The sequence below is a fragment of the Xiphophorus maculatus genome, chromosome 17 (genome assembly GCF_002775205.1).
Source record: "Xiphophorus maculatus strain JP 163 A chromosome 17, X_maculatus-5.0-male, whole genome shotgun sequence".
Taxonomy (NCBI): Eukaryota; Metazoa; Chordata; class Actinopteri; order Cyprinodontiformes; family Poeciliidae; genus Xiphophorus; species Xiphophorus maculatus.
This window is the reverse complement of record NC_036459.1, coordinates 19,848,567-19,874,259: the sequence shown is the minus strand read 5'-3', so window position 1 is coordinate 19,874,259 and position 25,693 is coordinate 19,848,567. Positions and strand designations below refer to the sequence as shown.

General features: G+C 39.2%; 1 protein-coding gene across 10 annotated transcripts in view; it reads right to left on the bottom strand.

The window, feature by feature from the left end:
• The window catches only part of plekha5 (pleckstrin homology domain containing A5), a 163,968-nt gene that overhangs the window by 17,374 nt on the left and 120,901 nt on the right, over nucleotides 1-25,693 (bottom strand). For 7 of the 10 annotated variants that reach the window (XR_002754253.1, XM_023350000.1, XM_023350002.1 and 4 more), the window contains 13 exons: nucleotides 24,568-25,641; nucleotides 22,721-23,004; nucleotides 21,612-21,850; nucleotides 19,680-19,763; nucleotides 15,982-16,101; nucleotides 10,538-10,591; nucleotides 8,405-8,485; nucleotides 5,271-5,333; nucleotides 5,112-5,192; nucleotides 4,872-5,024; nucleotides 2,634-2,735; nucleotides 2,419-2,527; nucleotides 1,801-1,844 (listed from right to left, as the gene is read on the bottom strand). Coding sequence is in view for 9 of the 10 variants with exons in the window: in XM_023350000.1 (XP_023205768.1) it covers nucleotides 1,801-1,844; nucleotides 2,419-2,527; nucleotides 2,634-2,735; nucleotides 4,872-5,024; nucleotides 5,112-5,192; nucleotides 5,271-5,333; nucleotides 8,405-8,485; nucleotides 10,538-10,591; nucleotides 15,982-16,101; nucleotides 19,680-19,763; nucleotides 21,612-21,850; nucleotides 22,721-23,004; nucleotides 24,568-25,641 (2,488 nt within the window). In the remaining variant the exon portion in view is untranslated. The remainder of the gene's footprint in view (nucleotides 1-1,800; nucleotides 1,845-2,418; nucleotides 2,528-2,633; nucleotides 2,736-4,871; nucleotides 5,025-5,111; nucleotides 5,193-5,270; nucleotides 5,334-8,404; nucleotides 8,486-10,537; nucleotides 10,592-15,981; nucleotides 16,102-19,679; nucleotides 19,764-21,611; nucleotides 21,851-22,720; nucleotides 23,005-24,567; nucleotides 25,642-25,693) is intronic. The other 3 variants (XM_023350003.1, XM_023350004.1, XM_023350005.1) reach the window with 3 other exon arrangements.

Here is a 25,693-nt window from a genome sequence, read left to right as displayed (position 1 = left end):
TAACAACTGTCACAGAATCCAAACCACAATGATAATTTCATTTTCCAACATGCTTTGGTCAAACATACCAATACCTATTTTAATAACCATGGTAACACTAGCAAACTGGCCTGACCTAAATCCCACAGAGAATCTGAGAGACACCAGTTGACCCAAAGCCTGCTATTAAGGAAAATGACCTGTACTTGTATAGCGCTTTATCAAGTCAGAGGACTCCAAAGCACTTCACAGATGAAGTCAGTCACCCATTGGTATACTGACAGTGATGAGTTACATTGTAGCATCAGCTGCAAGGCTGCCATGCACTGGTACCATCAGGCCCTCAGCCATGGTGGATGAAGTGTCATCTCCAAGGACACAACAACAGAAATACAGTGGGGCAAAAAAGTATTTAGTCAGCCACCAATTGTGCAAGTTCTCACACTTAAAAAGATGAGAGAGGCCTGTAATTTTCATCATAGATATACCTCAAGTATGGGAGACAAAGGGAGAAAAAAAATCCAGAAAATCACATTGTCTGATTTTTAAAGAATTTATTTGCAAAATATGGTGGAAAATAAGTATTTGGTCAATAACAAAAGTTCATCTCAATACTTTGTTATATACGCTTTGTTGGCAATGACAGAGATCAAACGTTTTCTGTAAGTCTTCACAAGGTTTTCACACACTGTTGCTTGTATGTTGGCTCATTCCTCCATGCAGATCTCCTCTATAGCAGTGATGTTTTGGGGCTGTCGCTGGGCAACACAGACTTTCAACTCCCTCCAAAGGTACCATTACTTAGGTTCGAGTGCTCATTTAGTGAATGTGCATTAACTTGTAGTATGCAACTTTTATACATTTTCCTTAAGATATTTGGTGAAACCATCACTATGCTGTGACAGAATGAAATGAGACAGATAATCCCAGCACTGATTAGAAGCAACGAATCAGAACCAGGGGGAGGGTCTTAGTGCTGTCCATCATGGTAAATGGCTTGTACTTGCTTTATAAAGCTCACTGGACTCCAAAGCACTTCACACTACATTCACCTGTAACCAATTCATTGGTTACAGAATGAACTCCTGCCTCCTCAACATCCTGAATACCTGAGCAGAACCACAGACTGATGTCCTCCATACCACACCTCATTGATCCAGTGATTGAAAAGGAGCCAAACCAAGTACGCCAAGTAATGCTAGCAGATACTGCACAGTACATGGACATTTTGTTCAGTACTTAATCTGTGTGTGTGGTTGAATCCATCACATAGAAGTTTAACTTTCTGAATTGAATCACTGGAATAAGTATTTCTGATTATATTTTAATTACTAAAGTATCTTGAACTGACTTAAAATGAATTTTACAGATATATCAGAAATATTTAAATCTTGTCTTTTAATAATAAAAACATTTTCAAAAGGGCAGTGTTTCCCAACCCTGGTCCTCAAGGCACACTGCCCTGCATGTTTTTAGATGTTTCTCTGCTTTAATACACCTGATTCAGATGATTGCAGTTCAGCAAAACCTAGCAACTAAAATCACCTGGGCTGAATAAAGGCAACACCTAAAACATGCAGGGCAGTGTGCCTTGAGGCCCAGGAATACTGCAATATACTGTAGTATAAACAGATGTCACTCAGATGTTCAAGCTAAGAGATTTTGGGGATGAAAGCAGCAAAACCTCTGATAAATAATGGGTGCCAATGCTGCTGTGGCCTAAATGAGCAAATAATATTTGGTCAAATACTTGGAGAGTATTTTATTAAGACCAAAGGTTATGATTTAATTTATGTAATAGATGTAATGTGTGGGCTTTACCTCATTTTTCTGCTGACTGGAAAGAGGCGTTGAACCAGGAAAACCTGCAAAATATAACAAAAAGAGTAGAAATATCTGGAGGAACCACTAAGTCAGACCAAAATCTTCAAAACCAACTAAATGCAGCCAGGAACATGGCTGCCTGAGCATAAGAAGCCATCGCTGAGCTAACTGCCTGTTTGGATAAACAGGAACAAACATTTTAGAGTAAAATCATCTTCAATCAATTTAGTGTAATAAATTAGAGAACTATTGAAAAGCCCATTTATTTTAGAAACTTTATCACTAAGTGAATCAAATTATATAGATTAATTCCACACAGATAAATGTTTGAAAGCTTTTATTTCTATTATAATTTTAATAATATAAAACTTGACATTTAAAATATAATTTTTACATCACACCAACAAAAAGTTATTTTTCAAAACAGGAATGTGGGCTTGTCAAATCATGTTTCATACCTATTTAATGGTTATTTTCATAAGGCATTTTTAATCTGACAAATGAGACTCATTGAAATATATATAGCTTATTGAATATGACTGTATTACAGTATAAAAAAATTTGGATGCCAAGGTTGCAGAAAAGTTTTGGAAGTGATTCGTTTCATAAACTCACCACACTCTGTTCTCTGGTGAGGTTTAGTTTTAGACAGAGCCTCCATCACGTCCTGGATCCTCCAAAGCTCCTTCTGGATCTGGATGTGCCGCTGACTTGGAGGTTCTGTCTAAGACATACACACAAAAGAAACATATAGTAAGAGAAGAATGTCATTAAGGCACGAGCCACCAATAAAGAATGTGTTTGTGAGTGGGTCTGGGTCTGTCTGCTACCTGTGGGCTGCCCAGGGCCTCCAGCTGCTCCAGCAGTTTGGTCCTGGCTAGAGTTACATCTGCCTCTAGCTGCTCATACTCCTTCAACGATCGCTCCAACTCCTGGGAACAACAATGACACACAGTGTGTGCAGATGTGTGTGTCCATATGCTGTGCATGTGAGTCTTAGACCTGCATTTAGTAATAGGTAGGGGTGTGAATGTGTGGTCACCAAGGTTTTCACATTGGTGACTCTGCCTTTATGCAATTAGAATCTAAGAAATTCCTTTACAAACATATTCAAAAACTTTATAACTAATATTATTTATAAAAAAAAAAAAAATTCCCTTCTCACCCACTGCGGGTGGTTCTTATCCTCTGAGCTCGGGTCCTCTACCAGAGGCCTGGGAGCTTGAGGGTTCTGCGCAGTATCTTGGCTGTGCCAAGGACTGCACATTTTTGGACTGAGATGTCTGATGTTGTTCCTGGGATCTGTTGTTGCCATTGGTCCAGTTTGGGGGTGACTGCCCCGAGGGCCCCGATGACCACAGGCACCACTGTGGTCTTCACCTTCCAGGCCCTCTCCAGTTCCTCCCTGAGGCCCTGGTATTTCTCTAGTTTCTCGTGCTCCTTTTTCCTGATGTTGCAGTCGCTTGGTATTGCTACATCTACCACAACGGCTTTCCTCTGTTGTTTATCCACTACGACAATGTCTGGTTGGTTCTCCATTACCATTTTGTCTGTCTGGATCTGGAAGTCCCACAGGATCTTAGCTCTGGCGTTCTCCGTCACCTTTGGGGGTGTTTCCCACTTTGATCTCGGGGTTTCCAGTCCATATTCTGCACAGATGTTTCTGTACACTATGCCTGCAACTTGGTTATGTCATTCCATGTACGCTTTCCCTGCCAGTATCTTGCACCCTGCTGTTATGTGCTGGAGGGGCCTCCTTGCACAACCTACACCTTGGGTCATGTCTGGTGTGGTAGATCTGGGCCTCTATTGCTCTGGTGTTTAGGGCCTGTTCCTGGGCGGCCAGGATGAGGGCCTCTGTGCTGTCCTTGAGTCCAGCTTTTTCCAGCCATTGGTAGGATTTACTGATATCAGCCACTTGGGTTATTTGCTGGTGGTACATCCCATGTAGGGGCTTGTCCTCCCATGATGGTATCTCTGGCACCTCAACTTCCGTTCCCTGTTGTCTGAGATATTCACTGAGCACATTGTCTGTTGAGGCTTTGTCCCTGATGTATTTATGGATCTTAGTTGTTTCATCCTGGACTGTGGTTCTCACACTCACTAGTCCTCTGCCTCCTTCCTTGCGGCTCATGTACAGTCTCAGGGTGCTGGATTTGGGATGGAATCCTCCATGCATTGTTAGTAGTTATATATATATATATATATATATATATATATATATATATATATGTATATATATATATATATATATACACACAGTATACACAGTATAGATAGATAGATAGATAGATAGATAGATAGATAGATAGATAGATAGATAGATAGATAGATAGATAGATAGATAGATAGATAGATAGATAGATAGATAGATAGATAGATAGATAGATAGATAGATAGATAGATAGATAGATAGATAGATAGATAGATAGATAGATAGATAGATAGATGATAAGGATAAGCATGGGCTCCTTTCTTAATAAAAAGTATATATTAAATAAGCACCAGTTCAGCTTACAGTGTGTGTTCATTGATTTCATTGATCTATTTGACACCATTGACCATGTACCACTATTGGGAAAATGTGAACAATATAGCCTACATATGTCTACATATGTGCATACATGCATATTTGAATATAAATGTGTGTATGTGTGCTTATGTATGTTCGTATATGGACAATATCTTTCATTTTCGTCGACTGCTGAGTCTATGACTAAGATAGGCGAGTATAAGCCTTGGCTTCAGGCTGTTTTTTTTTTGGCAAGTTATTGTTTTGTAAAGTAGCATTTTATTTTGTTTCTGTGGTTATGCTGCAATAGACTTTGGCTACTGAAGGGCAAACTGACCTCTTTTTCTCACTTTCTTCTTCCACTCCTTCTATTCGATGTTATTTTAACTGTTAACTTTTTGTTTTCTCTGAATAATTTTTCTCTTCTTGGAAGCTACATCAGGTCCGTTGTTCTGATTGGCTGATTCCTTCCCGGAGGAGGGAATCAGCTGAGATAATGCTGCCATCAACATTATCTTACCAAGATAAAGTCATCTGACTCTGAGTCTGAACTTACGACGGTGACTCTGGACAACTCCCTGCAGGTGCTAAGCAAGCCGCTCTGCAGAACATCTCTTTGTTGGACCAGGCTCTGCATGGCCGCCGTGTTGGAGCCGCTCTGCTCACCCAGCTCCTGACTGGCTGACAGCAGCACCGTCTCCAGAGTGTGCTGCCACAAAACAACAGGAGTTCCTTACTGCATACCTGAGACTAATCTCCAAGTGGAAAGGTGAGCTTGCTCTGCTCAGGGCAGTACCTTTTCCCTGTGCAGCTGCTGCAGCTTCTCTTCCTGCATCCTCAGCACCTTGTCCTTCTCACACAGTCTGCTCAGCTTAGTCTGATGTGAATAAACACCGAGATCAGCTGTGCAGTTCATGAGCTGCTCAGCATTTTACTGACAGCAAAGCTTTCTTACCTCTACATCAGCCTTGTCAATGGACTGGTTTAAAGAGCTGTCTTTAAAATCTTCTGGAGTGATCTGAAAGAGGAGAAACACTCAGATTGGACCAGTGGGGGACGCCAACGCCATCAGCTAAGATCAAATGAAAACCAGTTTCTCTTCACTGAGACTGTGCAATGATATTCCTTAGATGCCCTTCTATGCCGGTAAGGAAAGAGATCTGCACACTTATTCACAAATCATCAAGCTGGCAGTTGATCAAGATGTAAACTTACCAATGATTTACATTTTATACAAGCATATATTATGCTTTTGGGGTTGAGAGGCATATCACATGAAATTGGGAATATCCTGGAGTCCCATTATGTATGTAGTGGAAGACTCAGTGGCTTTTATAAAAATGCTGTTGAAAACTGTTTTGCAGCTCAGACAGAGAGCTTACAGAGTGTAAGGAAGAACTGCCAGTAAAACAATGCAAACATCTCAAAAATTCATTTCAAAAGAGTTATTTCATATGGAATACACAACAGCTTTCTCTCTGTTAGCCGAGGTTAAATGTTGGAGAAAAGGAACAAAACAAAAATCTTGTAGAAGGGGAGCATAGAGGTAGATAAAGGTAAATGCTGAAGCTCCTCAGCACAAGATTAAGAATATTATGGAAAAAAATGCCAAAAAACCCTAAACAAAACAAAAGACTAAACTATAAACATGAGCTGAAACAGGAGGTGATGTTTGTGAGGGAACTGATGAAGAAGAGAATGTTTACTCATTGAGGCTAAATATCAGACAAACAAAACAAAATAAGGAGTCAGGTGAGATCCTTATTTTTTGTCATGGAGGACAGGATGAAAGTTTTCATTGACAGACCACTAATCACTGGAAGGAGAAGATGCAGGAATGTTTACTTTAGTGATTTTTCTACCAAACATGCAGAAACAACTGAGAAGCCCTACAGCACATTTTCACAGGCAGTGGTGACGTGGGGCTGCATGTCACAGCACATAAACATGACCAGGCTCTGTAGGAGGATCCTGACATGGGTCCATCCTGCAGGGCTAACCTCTTAACTACTGCATGAAACAGAGAGAATCTCAATGATGATGACTGTTGCTTTCTTACATAGTAAAGTGAGAAGGACTTCTGGTTGGACTCAAGAAAGCTCTGCTAATCTGAGCAAACCTGATTCACACAAGCTGTCCTTCTATACAGACCTCAATCAGCCTTTCATAAAGGGTAGAAGTCATTTTTTCATGAAGAAATTCATTTTCAACACAGCCAAAGAATATCTGAAAAATACATCTTTAGAAAAACTCATCTTGACATGTACATATATGTCGTACACACCAAACTATGGAGGATGAAGACAGGTGTGACTGTCTGTGTGACAGTACATGTCCCATGCTTCAGTTTGGCCCATTTCCAATAAAGGAAAGCATCTCAAATGGCAGGTGCTGAATCACAGACATCTTACAGACATCAGTTGTTATATCTGGGAAGGATCCAGTGACTGGTGTTGAATGGTTCACTGCATCAATGTGGTGAAACTGGGGCTTGATGGTGGAGATGTGGATACACAACAACTGGGCAACCACAGCAAAGTTTTGGCTGGAGTCTGCTGTACTTCAAGTCATTTTGAAACATTGGAGCTTTGCTGGAAACAAAGTAAAGCTGAAGGGCAAACTCAAGTTTATTCCTAGGTACTCAGATAAAAAGTAAAGTCTTCAAAGGATTGATTGTTTCTTTTGAGAAATAACTCCTCAATTTCCAGGTTGCTTTTTGGGAACTTTCCATTTAAACCAACCTGATTCAGCTCTTACCTTGATGCTCTAATGTGTAACCATGAAACTAAGGTGAGTTAGCAGTTGTGTATGGGGAAATGTTTCTGCCATAATCCAAGAGCACACATTTTCAGTCTGAAAACAAGATTTCATATCTTTTGTTCTCAAAACTTTTAATAATTCTCTTAGCATTTTTATGTTGAAAGCAGGACTTCTTATCTTTCTTCTCAAAACTTGTAATGATTGTACTCAAAACTTCTCCTTGCGCTCATAATCTCTGCTCAGAGCAAATCTTCGCTTGCAAAACTCTCTGCTGGTTTGGTGGAATTTTCCTGCCATAATCCAAGAGCACACATTTTCAGTCTGAAAACAGGATTTCATGCCTTTTATTCTCAAAACTTTTAATACTTTTGCTTACATTTTCATTTTGAAAGCCGGACTTTATGTATTTCTTCTCAAAACGTGTAATGCTTGTACTCAAAACTTCTCGTCGTGCTCATACTAAGTCAATGCTTGGACTCTCTGCTCACTTACAAAACCTGGAACTGCCTTAGATAGATATCATGTCGTGACTATATTGTCTTTTGTTGGGTGAACAAAATCGTGCCTAAGATCAAAAGGCTGTTAGTAATCAGTAGCACACTGCTGGCGGCTGTTTAGTGTACTACAGAGCAGAAAGCTGACGTCGTTGTTTCCCCCTACATCCAGTGGGTGGTGCAGGTTGCTACAATCGATAGTAGACACACAGGCACACCCGCTAGAAGGAAACAAATGCACCCAGTAAAATACTTTCATTCGATTGGTTGAGAGGTTGCCAGGCGACTGTGTCGAAAGCCAGTTCTATGTTTCGTAAGCGAGCAAAGAGTCCGCACACAAAGTGTGAGTGTGAGCAGAACTTTTGAGTACAAGCATTATGTGTTTTGAGAAGAAATACATGAAGTTATGCATGTATTTCTTTGAAAGTGAAAACATTTCACTTTCAAAATGAAAATGTAAGCAAAAGTATTAAAAATTTTGAGAACAAAAGGCATGAAATCCTGTTTTCAGACTGAAAATGTGTGCTCTTGGATTATGGCAGGAAAATTCCACCAAGCGAGCAGAAAGTTTTGCAAAAGAAGATTTACTCTGAGGACAGACTAAGTGTGAGTGTGAAGAGACATTCTGAGTACAATCATTAAACATTTTGAGAACAAAAGATATGAAATGCTGCTTTCAGACTGAAAATGTGTGCTCTTGGATTATGGCAGAAACATTTCCCAAAAAGCTGTGAAGCTAAAACTCCATGACAAAGTTGTGACCCAGCCAAAACTCTCGGCAGATGGCTGGATGGGCTCTGTGCCGATTCAAGTGAGCAACTCCCAAAAACCTTACTTGCTGGTAGAGTTGCGGCCTTGGCGCCGAGTTCTCAATCATAGTGTGAATCATGAAGATAAGAGGCTCATTCTCCTTCGTCTAGCATCAGTGCCGGGAAGAAGAGGATACAGTGGTGTAATAACACAGCTGGTAAGAGAGACTAAGATATCAAATGCTGTTTAGCTGACAATAAATAAAAGAAGAAAAAGAGCGGCTCAAAAATTATGGTTTTATTTTCAACTGCAGTCTGAAACCTATAAACTCATGTACAGTGCAGTGTAGAAAATAAGTGCCTAAGAACCAGACCTATGCTATAACCAACATACAGAAAGACATCAAAGTAAGTGAGTCTATAAATTAAAATACATACTAAAGTGAAATGACACATTCCTGAACAGATGAAGAAAATGAACTGTTAAAAGTCACAGAAAGCCATAGAAACCTGCTGAAACATTTGGGGGAAACATTTCAGCAGAAAACAGACCTGCTCTCATCAATGCAATTTAACAACAGCTGGATATTAAAAAGTTTTATCATTAAAAGGGATTTACAGAAGAAGCCTATCATAATGGGTAAAAGTAAAAACCTCTCTCAAGATATTGCTGTAGCAAAATATATATGTAACTTGAAACTTCTTAGATTTTGTGGTTAGCCCCTTTTGGACCAAACTACTATAAACCAGTCACAAATAGGTGTTTTAGTTAGAGTTCTGAGAGAGGAGACAAAATAATACTTGAATGAGTTTTTCAAGAGCCAAGGATCTCTTACAAAGTTTCAGGAAGATTTAGAAATTGCAGGTACAGTCTTTCAATGAAAACTATGAGTCATGCATCTATCTAACATAGATTATATAAACATATTTCTCCGCTGCTGAAGAGAAAAAAATATGGAAGCTTATTTCAAGGTTGCTATAGAAAACTTTGACAAGCCAGTGAATTACTGGAATAATGCTCCAGTCAGACAAGAGCAAATTTGAACTATTTTCACGGAAGGATGGAAAACAGCACATCTGCAAACAATAAGGTTTGTAGGCAAGATTAGCATGGTGTGTCTGTCTTTCAGCATAGAGAAGTCTTCATATAACTCAAAGAACAATGAATGAAGAAATGTAACTGAACATTCTTGCAAGTAATCTGCAGGTGAAATGAAGTTGGATTTTTCAATAATAAAATGAAAATGACTCCAACAAACAGCCCAAAAAACTCTTAGCTAGTTTAAGAGAAATCAAAGAATGCAAAACTGGTCCAGCCAATCACCTGACATGTAACTGAAAGAGAATCTATGGAGGGAGCTGAAGACCAGAGAGCATCCTCACTGAAAACCATCCTCACTTTGTGCGGAAGAATTTTCCAAAATGCCATTTCAATGTCACTTTCTGCTAATAGCAATTGTGGCCAACATCTATTTAATGGATATAACAGATAGACTTGTTTGCTTTGATTTCTCTGTGTAGATTACGTTGTAGTTTACAGATATCTAATGAAACTGAGCCGACGTTAGCATGGCCATGCTGGCCTAACCCAGTTAGCAGCTATGAACTGTGTGCTCCAACACTCTTATTTTATAACCAGTAATAACGTCTTGAGCAATTTGACCTGGATTAACTTGTCTGTTGCATCAGACAACTTGGGCACCCATGACTCCTGTTGCTGGGTTGCCATTGTTGCTTTTCTGGACAGCTTTTAACAGAAGACTACTGCTGATCACCAACATCCCACATGACTTGCTATTAAAAGATGCTCTGACCCGGTTTTCTAAACATCACAGTTTGGGTGTCATCAACTTTGCTCAAATACACTATATATTTCTTCTGCTTCTATTACAGCACCTTTGTGGGCAAAATGTCAACCTGTTGCCTCATATATTCTAGTCACTGTCAGGGGCTATGATGAAGAGAATTTACTATCAGTGTGTTTTTATTATATTTCATATGCCACTCAAAAATACCTGATTTTGCTCCATCTTAGCTACAGCAAAGAGGTGAAATGTTGCCAGAAATGAGATCAGAGCAACTTCTGGTTCACCTAAAACCTACTGTACTCAGTGTAGCTGTGAACACTAATAAGAGCTAGAGACGTTTCAAAAACAAAGGTTTCATTTCCAATTCAGAGATCACAAATACGTTGCCTGCGCCAGAACCAAAGTTCTCACCTGCTTGTCCAGGTAAGTAAGGTTCCTCTGAAGATGGTGGGAGAGAACATCAGTCTATAGCAGTCAAAGACGATAAAAAAGAAGGAGCAGGAAAATGAAAGCAATATTTTTTGTGAAATCACAGACATATGGGTAAAGGAGGGGAAAAGCCAGATAAATTAAAATGGAATAAACAGCTGGTGTTAGATCTGAAATAAGAAGAAAAGGAAATTTACTACAGCGCATTTTTAATAAGTTCAAACTTATTAAACAACCCTATAATTTGCAGGTCAAGAAAAAATGTGTATTCAGTTCTTTCCCTAATTAACGATAATAATAATAATAATAATAGATCACATGCTGTATGTACCAAAAACAAGCAGAATGAAATCATCTGAAAATCAGTTCTTTGGAAAACAAAATATCCTCTTTGAACTTTTATTATCAAGATGAAATCAGCAACAACACTAAGTGGTGCTGCTCTGTGGTGCCAGCACAGTTAAAATGCTGTGCTGCCAATTCATCTGAATGGAAGTGATCAAGTGACTATGTTATTATTTTTTTAAATGGACAGTATTATGTAAAATTTGCTTTTTTGATAATTACGTCATGTTATAATGTTATTCCCGCATCAAAAATATGCCTTGATTCTTTATGGCTCTGGTTCTGCTCTGCATCCCCGGAATCAGAACCAAACATGGAGAAGCAGCATTCAACTTCTATGCACCACAAATCTGAAACACACTTAAAGAAGACTGCAAAACTGCTGAAATACTGAGTTCCTTTAAAACAAGGCTGAAAACAACCTGTGTAGAGTTGCTTTTGAACCATAATAAATGTAACATTGACCAGCTCATTTGATGTATATCAATGATTTTAGTGATGTAACTCATCAAAACGTAATCTTTGTAAATAGTTTCTCAATTATGGTTTTTTATGACTGTATGTTTCTGTTTCTATGTTGTGAAGCCGTTGAACTGCCTTTTTGCTTAAATATGCTAAACAAAGAAATCTGATTGATTTATTGGTTGATTTCATGCAGGTTTGAGAAATCCTTTAATCTCCCGTGGCAACCAGTCAGCTGTGCAAAACTCCTTAGTGAACCTAGTGCTGCCTTCAAGGCGCAGTTCCTCCTCACAGCTGCAGTTTCCACTCCTCCACTCATCTGCTTCAGACTAGCCAGCAGCAATTAGCAAACACCTGGTGGAACTGCACATCTGGGAGGCGTGTAGATGGGCATGATTGACAGCGCTACAACCCTGTTCCTGGCTCTGATTGGTAGTTTCTAGTTAGCACTGGGAGAAGGCAGAAAAGCTTTATTTTTTTCACATGTTATTGGTCTCATATGATACAGTTGTGACATAGTGACAGTTTCAACAATTATGTAAAAGAACCCATAAAATATATTTTATAAAAGCTATGTACTGCAGCTTTAAGTATATTTGATATACACATAATTTTTATAACAACTGAAGTTAAAATAGTTCTGTGATTGTGCTGTAAAATGGCACTATGCTCCTGGAAAACACATAATACTGCCCCTTTAGTAACTTGCACATATTATTTATGGATCTTAGTTTGTGGAATGTGTTCACACTGTGCTTCTATAGAACATTTTCTTAATCCAATTCTAAGGACTCACCCAGGGTATGCTGCTGGCATTGCCTGTCTACTCAACTATAGCAGCTGACCTCTTTTAATTCTGCAAAAAGTTCAAACCCACCGTGCCAGAGCTTTCATTTGACCTGACTTTTGGGTGTTTGCTCCTTCTTCTGCTTCACAAGGTCACAAGACTTGATTCTTGATTATGCACATAGTGTTTCTCTAACTTTTCAGGCTGAGGAAAACATAACCCATTTCACAAACACTCAGGGACCACCAGATTCTGAAAGTGTGGATTCTAAGATTTCCAATTATGTTAAACATATGAAAATCAAAAAAGAAGTTGTTCTTTACTACCAAGTGATGTGTGTATTAATATAAATGTAGCCTTGTCAAAATGCAAAATTATTGCTGGGGCAGTTAATTGTTCCAAAAATTGTGATTAACAATAATGTTATTATTTTGAGACCATTGTTAAGTAATAGCATGAAAACATCATAATAATGTAAAGATCAATAAACTAATTTCTAAGGAACCTTTAGCACTGGAACTGGAAGATGTATCAAATATCTAAAATACATAATGTTGTATTCCATTTTTGTTCAGGGACTATCTGAACTGTATGTCCACACATTCCTTGTGCTGGAGACATCACTGCTGGAGACATCACTGCCAAAACTCCCCCCTGCAATAAAACTCATTGCTGTTCAGATAAGAACTGATCCCCACTACAGAAGCAAGACCTCAATCCCAAAGTCTTGTTGGAGTCAACCTCCAAGAGACAAGAGCTCTGAACCTTTTTCTTCTATCCTGCTGCCCAGGAAGACGATTTATTTCAAAACCTTCAAAGTGTTCACTGGAGAACTTCTAGGCAGCAGTCTGCGTACATCACGTTTCTGCGTTCCCATAGAGACGTCAAAGTCTCTTGATGCGTCTGCCTGCATAGGCCTGCTGTGGCAACCTCTCCATTCCTGAACACGAAAGGTACTTTCTTTGGTTTAGTCAACCCAAAGTACCAGAGGTTCTGCTAAGAAACTCCAGCAGTTTACGTCTGCTGCCTGGAGAGAGTTTTTCTGTTCCATCAATTTTTGGATCTTTGGACATTGCTTTATCCAAACTGACGATCGGCTCAGAGTGAGACTGTTCCATTTTCTCCCTCTTGTTCCCACTTCTCTTCCTTTTTTGATTTCCTAATTCATATCTACTGTGCAGTCGTACAAAGCCTAAGACCACATTTTCTTTGTGCATGCTGAGTTAGCCCTCAACATGCAGAGTTTTATGACCTATTGTTGAAAGACGGTGGGCCAGTCTGAGTCTGGACAGTGACTTAACCTCCTGCCCTTTTTGTTTGGGTCTTAGAGGGGTTACTCTGTTCTACAAGACTGTTGTGCTGCATTTATGATTCTGTAAATCTGATTTTTCCTTTATTTATTTTTGTTTAATTAGTTAGGTAGTTTAGAAGTTGTTTTTCAATATTCTATTTCACTTTGTCATAGTTTCTTTATTAATCTGATTTGATTCTCATTTTAATATTCAACTTTGCCATATAAGTAGCCTGGTTTATATGCATACCAGTAGTTGAAGTAAGAAGTTATTCAATAATAATTCAGCTGTAAAGTTGAGCTATAAATTCTCAAACTTGATTAGAAATAAATGTGTCAGTGATCATTTACTGTTATGTGAAGAGATTCTTCTTCAGGTCTGAATTCATTCCAAGAGAGAGAGAGTTTAGCTTATGACCACAGAAATTCTGGATGGTTTCCCGAATCACCTAAAGAATTGTAATTTAATTAATAATTTGAATGATAATAAATTATTAATTATTAATAATTATGTAAGCCAAACATCAAAGCAAGTTCTGATTCCCAACAATTTGGGTGACTGTGTGAAGTTGCTACAACATTTTTGATTTCCAGAGTTCTGATTCCTAAATAATAAACCATAAATGAATAAAATGCATTAATTGCATTAATAAAATGTGTTAATTCTCTGTAAACAAACTTACCCTAAAAAATATTTTCATAATTTTTCTCAGACAGGGAAAACTGCCAACACTGTCAGTTATGACATTTGTGGTGGGGGGGTACAGATGTAGTACTAGGTGTCAAATGTTTGCAGCATGTTTTGAAATGCTTTTCAATTACATTAAAGGCTCTTTTGCAATTAAGCAAACTGTCTTAGTGTTCACAATTTTGCACTGGCCTTTTAACAACTTGTCAATTAAACACCCCAGTGAGTGTGGACTGTCAGTCCATTGGGATTGGATTGCTTGTTCCTCCTCACAGCGTTTTCATGCTACACTCAGTGTTAGGAGACCAGGAGCCTGGCAGGTAACAGAGTTCATTCTTCCTTATGGACTCGACACACAGGACGCAGCGCCGCTCCCTCTCTCTCTCTCTCTCCAATTCTATTGAACTTGTGCAGTGAGGTGAAATTTATGCATGTGAATTTTGAGCTCGTACACGTAGATATGCAGTGAGCTAGTGAGGCGACACAAGAAAGTCGAAAATTTGCTGCTGTCGTCACTATGGCGTCCTGTGCGTCGGGTTCACCCTGACTGGTGGAATATTGATGCTTTTTTGCTGCTGTTGCTCCCTGTGTGTTGGGAACATTTCTCTATGGAACCAAGAGGGGAAAAGAAACTCGATGCACTGGAGAGACATGACGAAAACAAGCAAAGCATGCACCTGGAAGCTGCATGGTACTTCATGAATCCACGGGATATTATCCTTTCATAATTACAAACCAGCTAAAGCAAGTCATACATTAATATTTCATGAAAGGTTTTGATAAACTTCATGACAGGTATACAGTTGAGTTTTTACTAGTTTAGTAACAGCTTTAAAAGGTCTTACCATTTTCACTGGTACAAAATACTCCAAATAAATTTTTAACAAAGTTCTCAGGCATGCATCAGTTAAAAGAAGTTTTTACTGGACAAGCTTCCATATGAGACTGAAACACAAAACAGTGACTGATTGGAAAGAAACAACCACCAAAGCACAGAAGTCCTTAAATAGCATGCAGGGGAGCAGCACCTCTACCAACACTGCACTGACACACATGCAGAACACAAACCCAAGGAAGCAGCTGCCACCATCTAAAATCACAAACTTATCCATCAGTGCCCAGATTTACTGGTGGACAACAAATTGAATTTGGTGTGTTAACAGAGACACATGAATAAATACCTTCAAGCTGGCTGAGAATCCAGTGTATTTCTGTATCCTTAATTTTGGCCTAAAGTTTACACATTTTAGAAACATCTTAAATCACACAATAGTTATTACAACAATGTAATATCACAGAGCCCTGCTTAGACCTGGTTGTGGAATGAATGATTTCTAAGTTTTGGCCAATGTTCCTATGCAGGTCGCTATGACAATATAAACCCTAATAATGGTTGAAAGCCTGCTCATTTAAACACAAAGCTAAACTAGTTAGTTTAACCCAGTAGCATTTTAATGTTTCTGTGAAGTGGAAGATATTCAATGTGAGATCAGAAAAATGCTAATGATAGAACGTTGGCCCAATGCTAAAAAGATGAGGGATCATCGATTATACAGTCATGTTGTTTGTAAAAATGCATATTTTTTGTCTTTTTTTGGTAAATAACCTTTAAGCGCACACCAAATTCAATTTAAATGTTTATGTTTTAAATTAAATGTTACCAAGATAAGCATGAACTCACACATGGTTAGAAAACATTCAATGGCAGTCAGACACAAAACAACTGAATCTGCAAAATGTTTGCTATATCAAAAGAGAGAAACTACCAGCACACACCTGAATCACTTCATGGATTTCTCAAAGACACAGAGAATCACAAAGAACCAATGTGTGCATGCGCACTCGGGGCTGACCTTGGGGTTGGGCCCTTCTATTCCCAGAGCCATTAGCTGAGCTACTGTATGTTCCCGCAGGCTGTTGATTTCTGCCTGCTGCCGGCGGAGCTTGATGAGCAGCAGTGTCAGCTCCTCAGGCTGCACACAGCAACACAAAGAGGAGAAGAAACAACTAATATTGACTTTTGTATTTTTGTCAGCATATTGCTTCTTAAACAAGAGGATTACTTTCTTATTGCATTTATTTCAAACAAAACTCTGCATCACTTTTCTGGGCCTCCAGTCATGTCTGATGCAGATGAATGTCTTGCCGAAGTTTAACAGCTGCAACATGACCAGCACACACCTGAATCACTTCATGGATTTCTCAAAGACACAATGAACCAATGTGCAACATGACCAGCACATGATCAGCACATGACACACACAGCATTTTATTTGGTTATTGTGTGTCTGTGACGGCATCCCTGTCTCACAGATAGAGCAGATGGAGGGTTTAATTTTGAACTCTGCCTCACTGTCTAGAGTTTGCATGAGTGGACTGTCTCAAAAAAATCCATTAATGAGCAACACTGAATTTCTGTACATGAGTCCTCTAAGTACCTCACCTAAAAGGCAAAAAGGGATAACAGCTCATCAAAAATGATAATGTGTTGGTGCACATGCTCTTTTTTCAATGAGGCTTGTATGTAAGGTAATGTTAATCATTGCATGCTAAACCTAATGCTACATTCACAGAGCAGGCAATTCCCATTTCTGGCTGAAATTTGTTTTTCCTTTTATCCTCCATCATCCTTTATACCCTGAAAGATGCAAACTAAATAAGACTTCTGTGTAAACGATCCATAAAATCCCAGAGCGGCCCACAAGAGCAGAAGAAAAAGGTAGATGACCAGTGACAAATCTAATCTTTTTGTCTGTGTCATTGGAGAATTTTATGGGGACAACACTGCTGCTGCTCTGCTCTGTCCTGTGTGATAACCAAGTTGCTGTGGTGAGCCCCATATCACTTCTTAAGCACTGCAGTCAGTCTTACACAGTGGTCCATCCTGCAGCCTGTCATTATCAGCAGTCAGAGAAGAAGAAGTCAGAGCACAGGAGCCCCGTTCTACTTCATGTCCACGCAAACATGAGAAAAGCTACCAATTAATGCTTGCGATTCCAAATCCAGATCACCGCTGGAGTGCGTGTCTGAGTGAAATGGTTTTATATCCCAATGTGTGACTTAAAGGACCTCTGTAAACAATAAAATAATTCAACTGCAAGATGGAACAGATTTTAAGCATATAGATCAACATTTAATAATAATACATTTTATTTGTACCGCACCTTACATTTCAAAGAAATCTCAAAGTGCTACAGAGACAAAAATAGATTATAAAACGTACAATAAAACATACAATAATACATCTCACACCAAATGGTAACAAATTAAAAGTTACAATTTAAAAAAGCTAACAGATCTAAAAAGCCTGTTTAAAAAGGTGTGTCTTAAGACCTTTTTTAAAGGCCTCCACACCTTGTGGGGCTCTCAGAGACTCTGGGAGGACATTCCAAAGCTGCGGAGCTACTGCCTGGAAGGCCCCGTCTCCCATGGTCCCATTTGATATTGGTTAGGGTGAATGTTCAAACATGTTCTTTTTTATTCTTTATAATAAAGGAATTAGTATAATGATAATTTTAACCTTTAATAATTCTCTTTTCTTAAAAAAGATCATAACAAAAAAGAACATTTTAAATTTTCAAAGTGAAAGTTGTAATCAATATATATATATATATATACTGTATATATATAAATTCTCCTTTGAAAAAAAAAAAAAGAAAAGATAAATTAAAAAAACGTGCCCTCTTGAACCCCGCATCTCGCCAGAAATGTCTTGCTGGAGATAGGCACCAGCACCTCACCAATTCAAACAGTTCAACAGCAAAAATAAAAAATTCTTTTGGCCATTAGTTATACTTTAAATTGTTGAGGTAACCCAACAGAGTTAAAATTCCCACCAATTTAATATCAAGAGTGACACAGAAGTTGGTACTGCTGCTTTGCAGTAAACTCTGCCCTCTGACCTCAAGGCAGCCTGTCCTTAGATACGAGTGTGAGTGGAGAGTTGCTGGTTTTGTGTCCTGACTGCTGGAGATGAGCACCAGACCCCACAGACTGTATGCCTGTTAATTCTTGCAGGGTTGCAGTGCAAATGGTGGATGGGTGTCATTGGGTAATTTACTCTTATTTCAGAAACAGATATAAAACTGGGCTTTGTGACAAAGTGTGCTGAGAACCTTAGACTCCTTGCATGTTAGTGTTTACATCTGGAAGTTTTGCACATGTGCTCAACATTAGATATTTTTACGAGTAATTGAATAGATTTTCTTTAATTTACATCAACTTTTTATTTGAAAATAAGGGTTTATGGAGGGTCGAAGCTGACATAATTAAAAATAAAAGCAGAAATATATATATTTTGTCAATAAATGTATATATTTTCTTTTGGCTTATATTGCACTGGGCTACAGTGGTTGTCAGTTGCACACCACTTTATGTTTCAGGATTCAACACCAAAAAAACACTTCCACACAACGAACAGAAAATTCAATTTGTTCCAGTTTTATGTTTTTAGTCTTTATGTTTATTTTGTGATTACTATTGAGTGATTGCTTTGGTAGATTAGCTATTAGAAGAAGAAGAATTACTTTATTCCCCAGCAGGGAAATTATTTCGCAGTTACAGCAAGAATTTTTTATACACAGATTAACACACACACGACAGGAGCTGCGTCTGCAGGCAGCCAGCTGAGCCGGCGCCATTTTTTTTTTTTTTGAAGGAGGACATGCGGCAAAGGTCGTCGGGACCGGGAGTCGAACCCGCGACGTCCGCGGGTCTAAGGCGTCCTCTGGGTGTGGGGCGTGCTAGCCCCCTGCGCCACCACAGCACGCCCCAAATTAGCTTATCTTGATGGGTGATTAGCTAAATTAAACACCTGCTCTATTCATGATCCATCAGAGTTGTTGTGTAGGTCGTCCTTTTGATTTGTTTCTGAACCGAAACACGTTGAATTCCACATCACATTTACATGCTACGATTGGCAAAGTTAAGCAAGAATAACTGACCTATTTCCCTCTCCCTCATGGAGTTAGTATTAAAGCTCTACATCCCTTTTTCTTTTATATATCAGGCAGTACATTTAAGATTTAACGTGTTATACTAATAACGTAACAGTTTAAACCAATAGTTGTCAATGTCAACCAGCAGGGAAATGTGGGCGGGATCTTCCGCATGTGATGTCACGCTGCAAGGAGTCCAAAAAGGTAATTAAATCTGCATTGTGATCTGAGCAATATGTGATAGTTAATAGTTGCAATACTTTGGAATTTTAGCTAATAAAATAAAAACTATTTCCCATAAAAAAATTGCTATGAAACCTTGAATATGTTTAAATTAAAAACACCATTTCTACACTGAAACCATTTGAAATATTTGTCTAAATATTGCAACAGTATATTTCCTTTTGATATTCTAACAACATATTTTGAGGCTATGTTATTCTTGTCTGTTTAGAAATGTAAAATTGCAAAAAATTATGCCACCAATAATAAGAGAGGTGTGAAAAGGAACAAAACAGGCCACCATGACTCAAAATTGATACACGTTAGTGTTTGTTTTATTTATTTGTAGTAAAGGAGGTAAAGGAAGGTGCAGAGCAGAAGTGAACACTCACCGTCTTGCCCTGCAGAGTCTGTGGTGTGATTGTTTCAGGAGAGACACAGGCTGCCACAGACCGTCGGTCTGATGGACATCCATACTGTGAGAGATGGAAAATAGATTGAACAGTCCTGGTACAGATATGGAACAAGCCTTAAATATGTCCTTCCATTATTCCAGCAGCACAAAAAAATTGAAAAATTCAACCTCTAATTTGAGAACCTTTATTTATTATTTAATTTCCCTTTGGGATTAATAAAGTATTTTTGAACTTGAATTGGATTGAACTTATTTAGTGGTGAAGAAAAAATATGCAAAGAAATATTTTACCATAATTACTATGATTCTAGAGTTGAGCGGCTCAAGGTGCAGCATGTTGGGGTAGATTTGCTACTTCTATTCTAATTAATCTACTTAAAGAAGTTGCCCCCCTGCTCCCCGCTCCCTCTTCTGGCTAAAATATTTTTTTGGGGGGAAATTACTCACTCTAGTTTTGAATGTTTACAGCTGGAAGGTTTTTAAAGGCACTTGCTTACTCTTTGTCATTTGTTATGATGAATAGCCATAGAAGCAATGTGATATTTTACAACCGGGTGCAGATGATGAACATCTCAAAGACTCACATATTACCTAAACTACAGCCCCAAACCTCAGACGAGTTCAAAGGAGGCACTGTGAGTGTGAAGCAGGAGGAAACAGGTGAGAGAAAAGAGGACGTTCTAATCGTGTGTTTCATGAATTCATGATGAGCAAAGTAAGATCTTAAGTTGTATGAACTCCAAACCCTATAAAGGACCTAGCCTGAGTAGTGATTGCAGTATTATGTGCTTACAGAAACATGTTTGCAGGATTATATTCCCAAAGCCAGCATCTGTCTACATGGATTTATATCATAGGCTTTAAGCAGAAGATCAGCCAGACAGCTACACAGAATCAATGAAATGAAGACATTATTCAACAGATTTAGTTCAGGGACAAGCTCAACATCCTACACAGACATCCCACTCTCAACTTTTCTGCCAAACCTCAAATGTTTTATTCTCCACCTCAGTCATGGACTCTTCAGCTTCTACATGTTTGTCTTCTGAATTGGGAGATGCTGCTGCTCATTCTGCTTTGTTTAGCTACCACAGAAAAGTCACCCATCAATCATCGATGACTACAGTATAAACCTGTTGCCTTGACATCCCACATCATGAAGGTTCTGGAGAAACTCCTTTTGGCGACCCGAGTAAGCAGATATCGCATGTCAGGACCTCCTGCAGTTTGCTTATCACTATGGAGCTGGAGTTGAAGATGCCATCATACACCTGCTTCAACAAACCCACTGTGATCTGGACAAAACAGGCAGCATGATTCCAGATCCAACAAGAACATCCTTTATAAAGGGAGAGGGCAAACCTGGAACATTTTAAATGAATAAACTTCTGTGTTTTTCCTGATTTTCTTTCTTCTACATAAAAAGGTTTGAGTTTTAAAGAGATTTCTTTATGGCACTTTTGCTGTCTCCCTTCGTCACCTAATATATTCAAACTTTATGATCCATACCAGAAACTCTTAACTGCTTCCAACAAAAGCCTTAATCCCACTTTTGAGTGGAATATGAATTTACAGCAACCAGCAGTGGCTGTTCCTGCAAACTACAGCAGTCCATCTGTCCATAAAATCCAAAGGGAGATGTACTCAGGTGTAAATCCTACCCACCCCTGTTTCCCAGCCAAACTCATCCATAACGATTGTTCAAACAAACTTCTCAGGAGGCTGTAAAAACTGTAGGTTGTTTGGATAAAAACAATCTGATCTGAGATCTACTACATTAGGCAGAAAAATGACATGCCAAAGGCAAACACCATGCTGTGGACAGCAGTGTGTGAATATGATATAGCAGTGCCCAATGCTCCAAAAAATATGTTTTACATGACTTGGCCTTCAAATGCCATGCACTTACTTTGCTGAGGTGAGACCTTTGCCGGCGATCCAACGTCCCATCCCCTCTGAGGACAGGTGAGGACACCTCAGAGAGTGAGCTGCTTGGGTTAGGAACAGCCTGCTGGTGAGGGGGGGAGAAGCTGCTGTAGAGCGCCAGGTTGCCATGAGACGGGGAGGTGGAGATGGAGCGTGCCACAGCATGCTCAGAGATGTTTCCCATGGTCTTTGTGCTGGGCAGGGTGCCGTACTGACCCACAGCTAAGAACATGGCAACCACAAGTTACAGCAAATTCAGAATTTCTGATTAAATTACAAAATAAAGTTGACTGTTATAAATGCTAATTGAAAAAAACAAACAGCTGAGATGTGTCTCTAAGGCTACATTCACACTGCAGGCTTCAACACTCAATTCTAAATTTTTGTGAAATCAAAATTTTTTGCATTCACAGTTCTTGTGTGTGATCTACTGAGTGAACTGCCAACGACCTGAGGGCAGCAACATAGAGGGTGCAGTAATGCCACACGTAGTGAGCACGCTCAGTGTTTTGGCAACCGCCATAAAACTGAAGAAGTGCTTAGTGTTTGCAGAAGTAAACATAGAGGCTAATGGTGGAGAATACCTTATGATTTTAAAGTTGTTATCCAACCGGAGCCAGGCTGTTAACAACTAAATGCTCAATATGTTTGTTTTTCTACTGTTCAATTGTTGTTTGTTTTCTGCTGGAGATTTTAATTTTGAAGTTTTAAAAATTACAGCAGCTGCAGTGCACCGCAAAGGAAAATAACACCGAGGTCCAAATCAACTTTAAAGTTTTTAGATGGACCAGAGATCACTTTTTTGGTCCGCCTTAGAGTGTGATTGTGTATTCACACCTCCTCAAACGAACCGAACCTTCTGGACAAATGAGCTACAGTTTGATTAAAGTGGAAGTAGACTAAACAGGCCGGTGTGAATGCATGTCAAATTTTTAAATTCAGCTTGTAAAAAATGTTAAAACCATTATTCCTTTCAGTTTCACAATAATGCACATGAAATCTCACTAAATATAACAAAGTTTGTGCTTGAAAAGTGACACAAAGCAAAAATAATTGGAGCAGTATGAACAATTGCTAGGGCATGAGGCAGACCTGCTGGTTGTGCCAAGCTCTGCCTGGAGAAGGCCTGCCTCTGCTGCCACTCATACAGCTGCCACATGGTGTCGTCTCTCATTGATCGCCTTTTTTCTGCTGTGCCGATAGTGGAGGAGACTGGCTGGAGGGCCCGATCGTAAACAGAGCCTGTTACGCTGCAGATGCTATCAGGCCTCATCATGCTGTTGCGGGGCAGTGTGCGGTAACCCTCAGGGAAGCAGGGGACGATCTGTGTCCTGTGACTGGGCATGTTCCTGGGCAATGTCTGGTATGACATAACACTGAAAGAGACAACAGGGAGGATGTTTGGATTTTTGTTTTTGCTAATCTCTCCAGAGTAAAACTCTTAATGTCTTAAAAGACTGGGTAACTCAGTAGCAGGCTACTTGAAATACATGTGGAAGACGTTCAAGGGTAAACATGCTTTCAGCTTCCAGTTCTGCTGTTAAAGCGTTACCCTCTAACTCTGGGAGTTTATGCACATCTTTTTTTATGGCTATTTCAGGTCAACCAGTCCTTGCCTTTATTTTGTCCAAGAAAACATGCTGAACTAGAACATTTCTAACAAAAGTGTCCTTTCTAAGTTTAGCCTAAACAAAGATGCTGAGAGTGAGGTTTGGCCAACCTGATGGAAAAAAACAAACAACTTTACAACCATACTTTGATTAATCAATAGGCCTCATATAATTCACGCATACAAACAAATCAAACCACATTTGTAGTTTTGGACCCATGAAGAAAAGCAGCTGCAAAAAGTCATGGAAAACTAAGAAACCAGGTGAAATCTGTCAACATTTAGAAAGCAATCCTGTGTCTGATCAGCTGCTGAAACCCAAGCACCTCTTTATGACAGCCCCCCTCTCCATGCAAACTTATTGTTTAGCTGAATTTCTTGGGTGTGTTTTTTATGCAGGAAACAGAGCTACTCAACTTCCATGAGCCGCAGTTCTAACGATTTCTGCAAGGTAGCACAGATAGTCAGAACAGCAATTTTTCAGTCAGTCAGAGAGCAAATTTTGAGTAGCAATTGTTTGAGGCCATGAGTAATAATGAAATATTAAATTCCTGCCCGTTAGAGCAGATGTTGGCCTCCTGGCCCATGTCCAGGATGAAAGGTTGAGGTTGAAAGATATGTTCACTTCCTGTAGCCTTCTCTTAACATTTAGGTGGGCCTAAAACACAGAATATAGCCTCAATACAGATTAAAGTGATTTGAACCTTATTTTTGTTCAGATTGTAGTAGTTCTCTTTTCAGCCCCAAACACAGCAGTTTCTTGACACGATTAAAAAAGGGAGAAAACTGTTTTACTGTTTAATTAGAGAAGAGAAGAAGTAGTTTAGTTTTGCTTACTTGACTTAACCCAGCTGTATGTAAATGTAAATGTACTGTGGAATTCAGTATGTTTTGGTTAAAAAAATAAAAGTTAAAAAATAAAAAAGGCGAGTTACACACCAACTCTGACTGATCATCAGTAGAGCAGGTGTTTAAATTAGCTAATCTATAACCTGTATTAGATTATAACACTGTACACTGTATAGTGTACAGTGATCACTTATTAATAATTGTAAACAAACATAAAGCCTAAAAACATTAAACTGTAACGGACTGAAATTTTTGATCAGATTTGATCGTCCATATACACCCTTATTTTCAAATAAAAAAATACATTTGATTAGCTGTTTTTATAGTCAGTAGTGCAAGAAAAGTATTTTTCCATCTTCAGCACAAGCTTTCAGTCGATGTCATTTTATGCTACAATTTGCTTAAGACAAACAGTTCAAAACTTTAAAAATGCATGTATAAAGTCTCAATAATGTATAAAGACACCATTTAAAAGCCTTACCTTCGCAAGTCATCATCCAGTTCTCTTGTTCGGTGAACTCGAACCCTCGGCTCCAGGTGTTGCATGGAACTGGAGCTGGGTATGCCAAAGTCTGGCTCATGAACTGGAGCTGGGGCCTGCAGAGGAACCCTGGCCACAGTGTTCTCTGCTTTTATCTGACCGCAGTCCCCAGGCTGTTCTCCAGACCTGTTAACTTGCAGAGGTTTTTGGACGTTGACATTTGCCTGGTTCTGGCGCGATACTGACACTGCAGCTGCAATGGCAGCTGCTTGAGCAGGCTGAAGCTTAATGCTGTTGATATTATTTAAAGACCTTTCTGAACTTGGATCTCTCTGGTAGTAATACTTTTCCCCAGCACGAATTGTAGCATACTTCTCTGCGTCTGTAACAGCAGCATATTTATTCCCCTCTCGTAGTGTGCTGTACTTCCTTACTTCCTTTAGATTGCCGTATTTATCCACAATTTGTATGGTACCATATTTGTTTCCGGTGTCTTTCATGGCGCTGTATCTTTCTGTTTCCTTTAATGATAACTGTCTCTTTACAGGAGCATAAATTTGCCCGTCTTTCTGGAGCATGTGTCTGTCTCCAACTTTCTGCAGAGCATACTTTTCTCCATCTTTTGCAAGTAGAAACTTTTCACCATCTTTGGAAGGAGCATATTTATCTTCTGTTGGTGTCACTGTATATTTATTATTCACTTTTTGAACAGCATAATTCTCCACATCTTTCTGCAGTGAGTATTTCTCCCCATCCTTTCGCAGCAGGTATCGCTCTCCGTCTTTGTGAAGGAGATATCTATCTCCGTCCTTCTGAAGCATGTAGCTAATTCCATCTTTCTTTAATGAGTACTTTTCTCCATCTCTTTGTAGGGTGTAATACTCTCTCTCCTTCTGGCTATTCTGTTTTTCAATGTCTTTCAAGCGTTTTTCATCGGCCCGTGAAAGTGAATGTTGTCGTACAGGTTCTCTGTTCCGTTCGTTGTTCTGGATCTCAGGCTGTGTAAGGGCAGTGTGGTTCAACAAGTTGTTCCATTGCTGAGGTGTCTGCTGCTCCACGTTCAGCTTGTCTAGCCTGTGTTCAACAAGCAGAGTTAGTTTCCAATATAAGGCGAGAAAAACTGAGG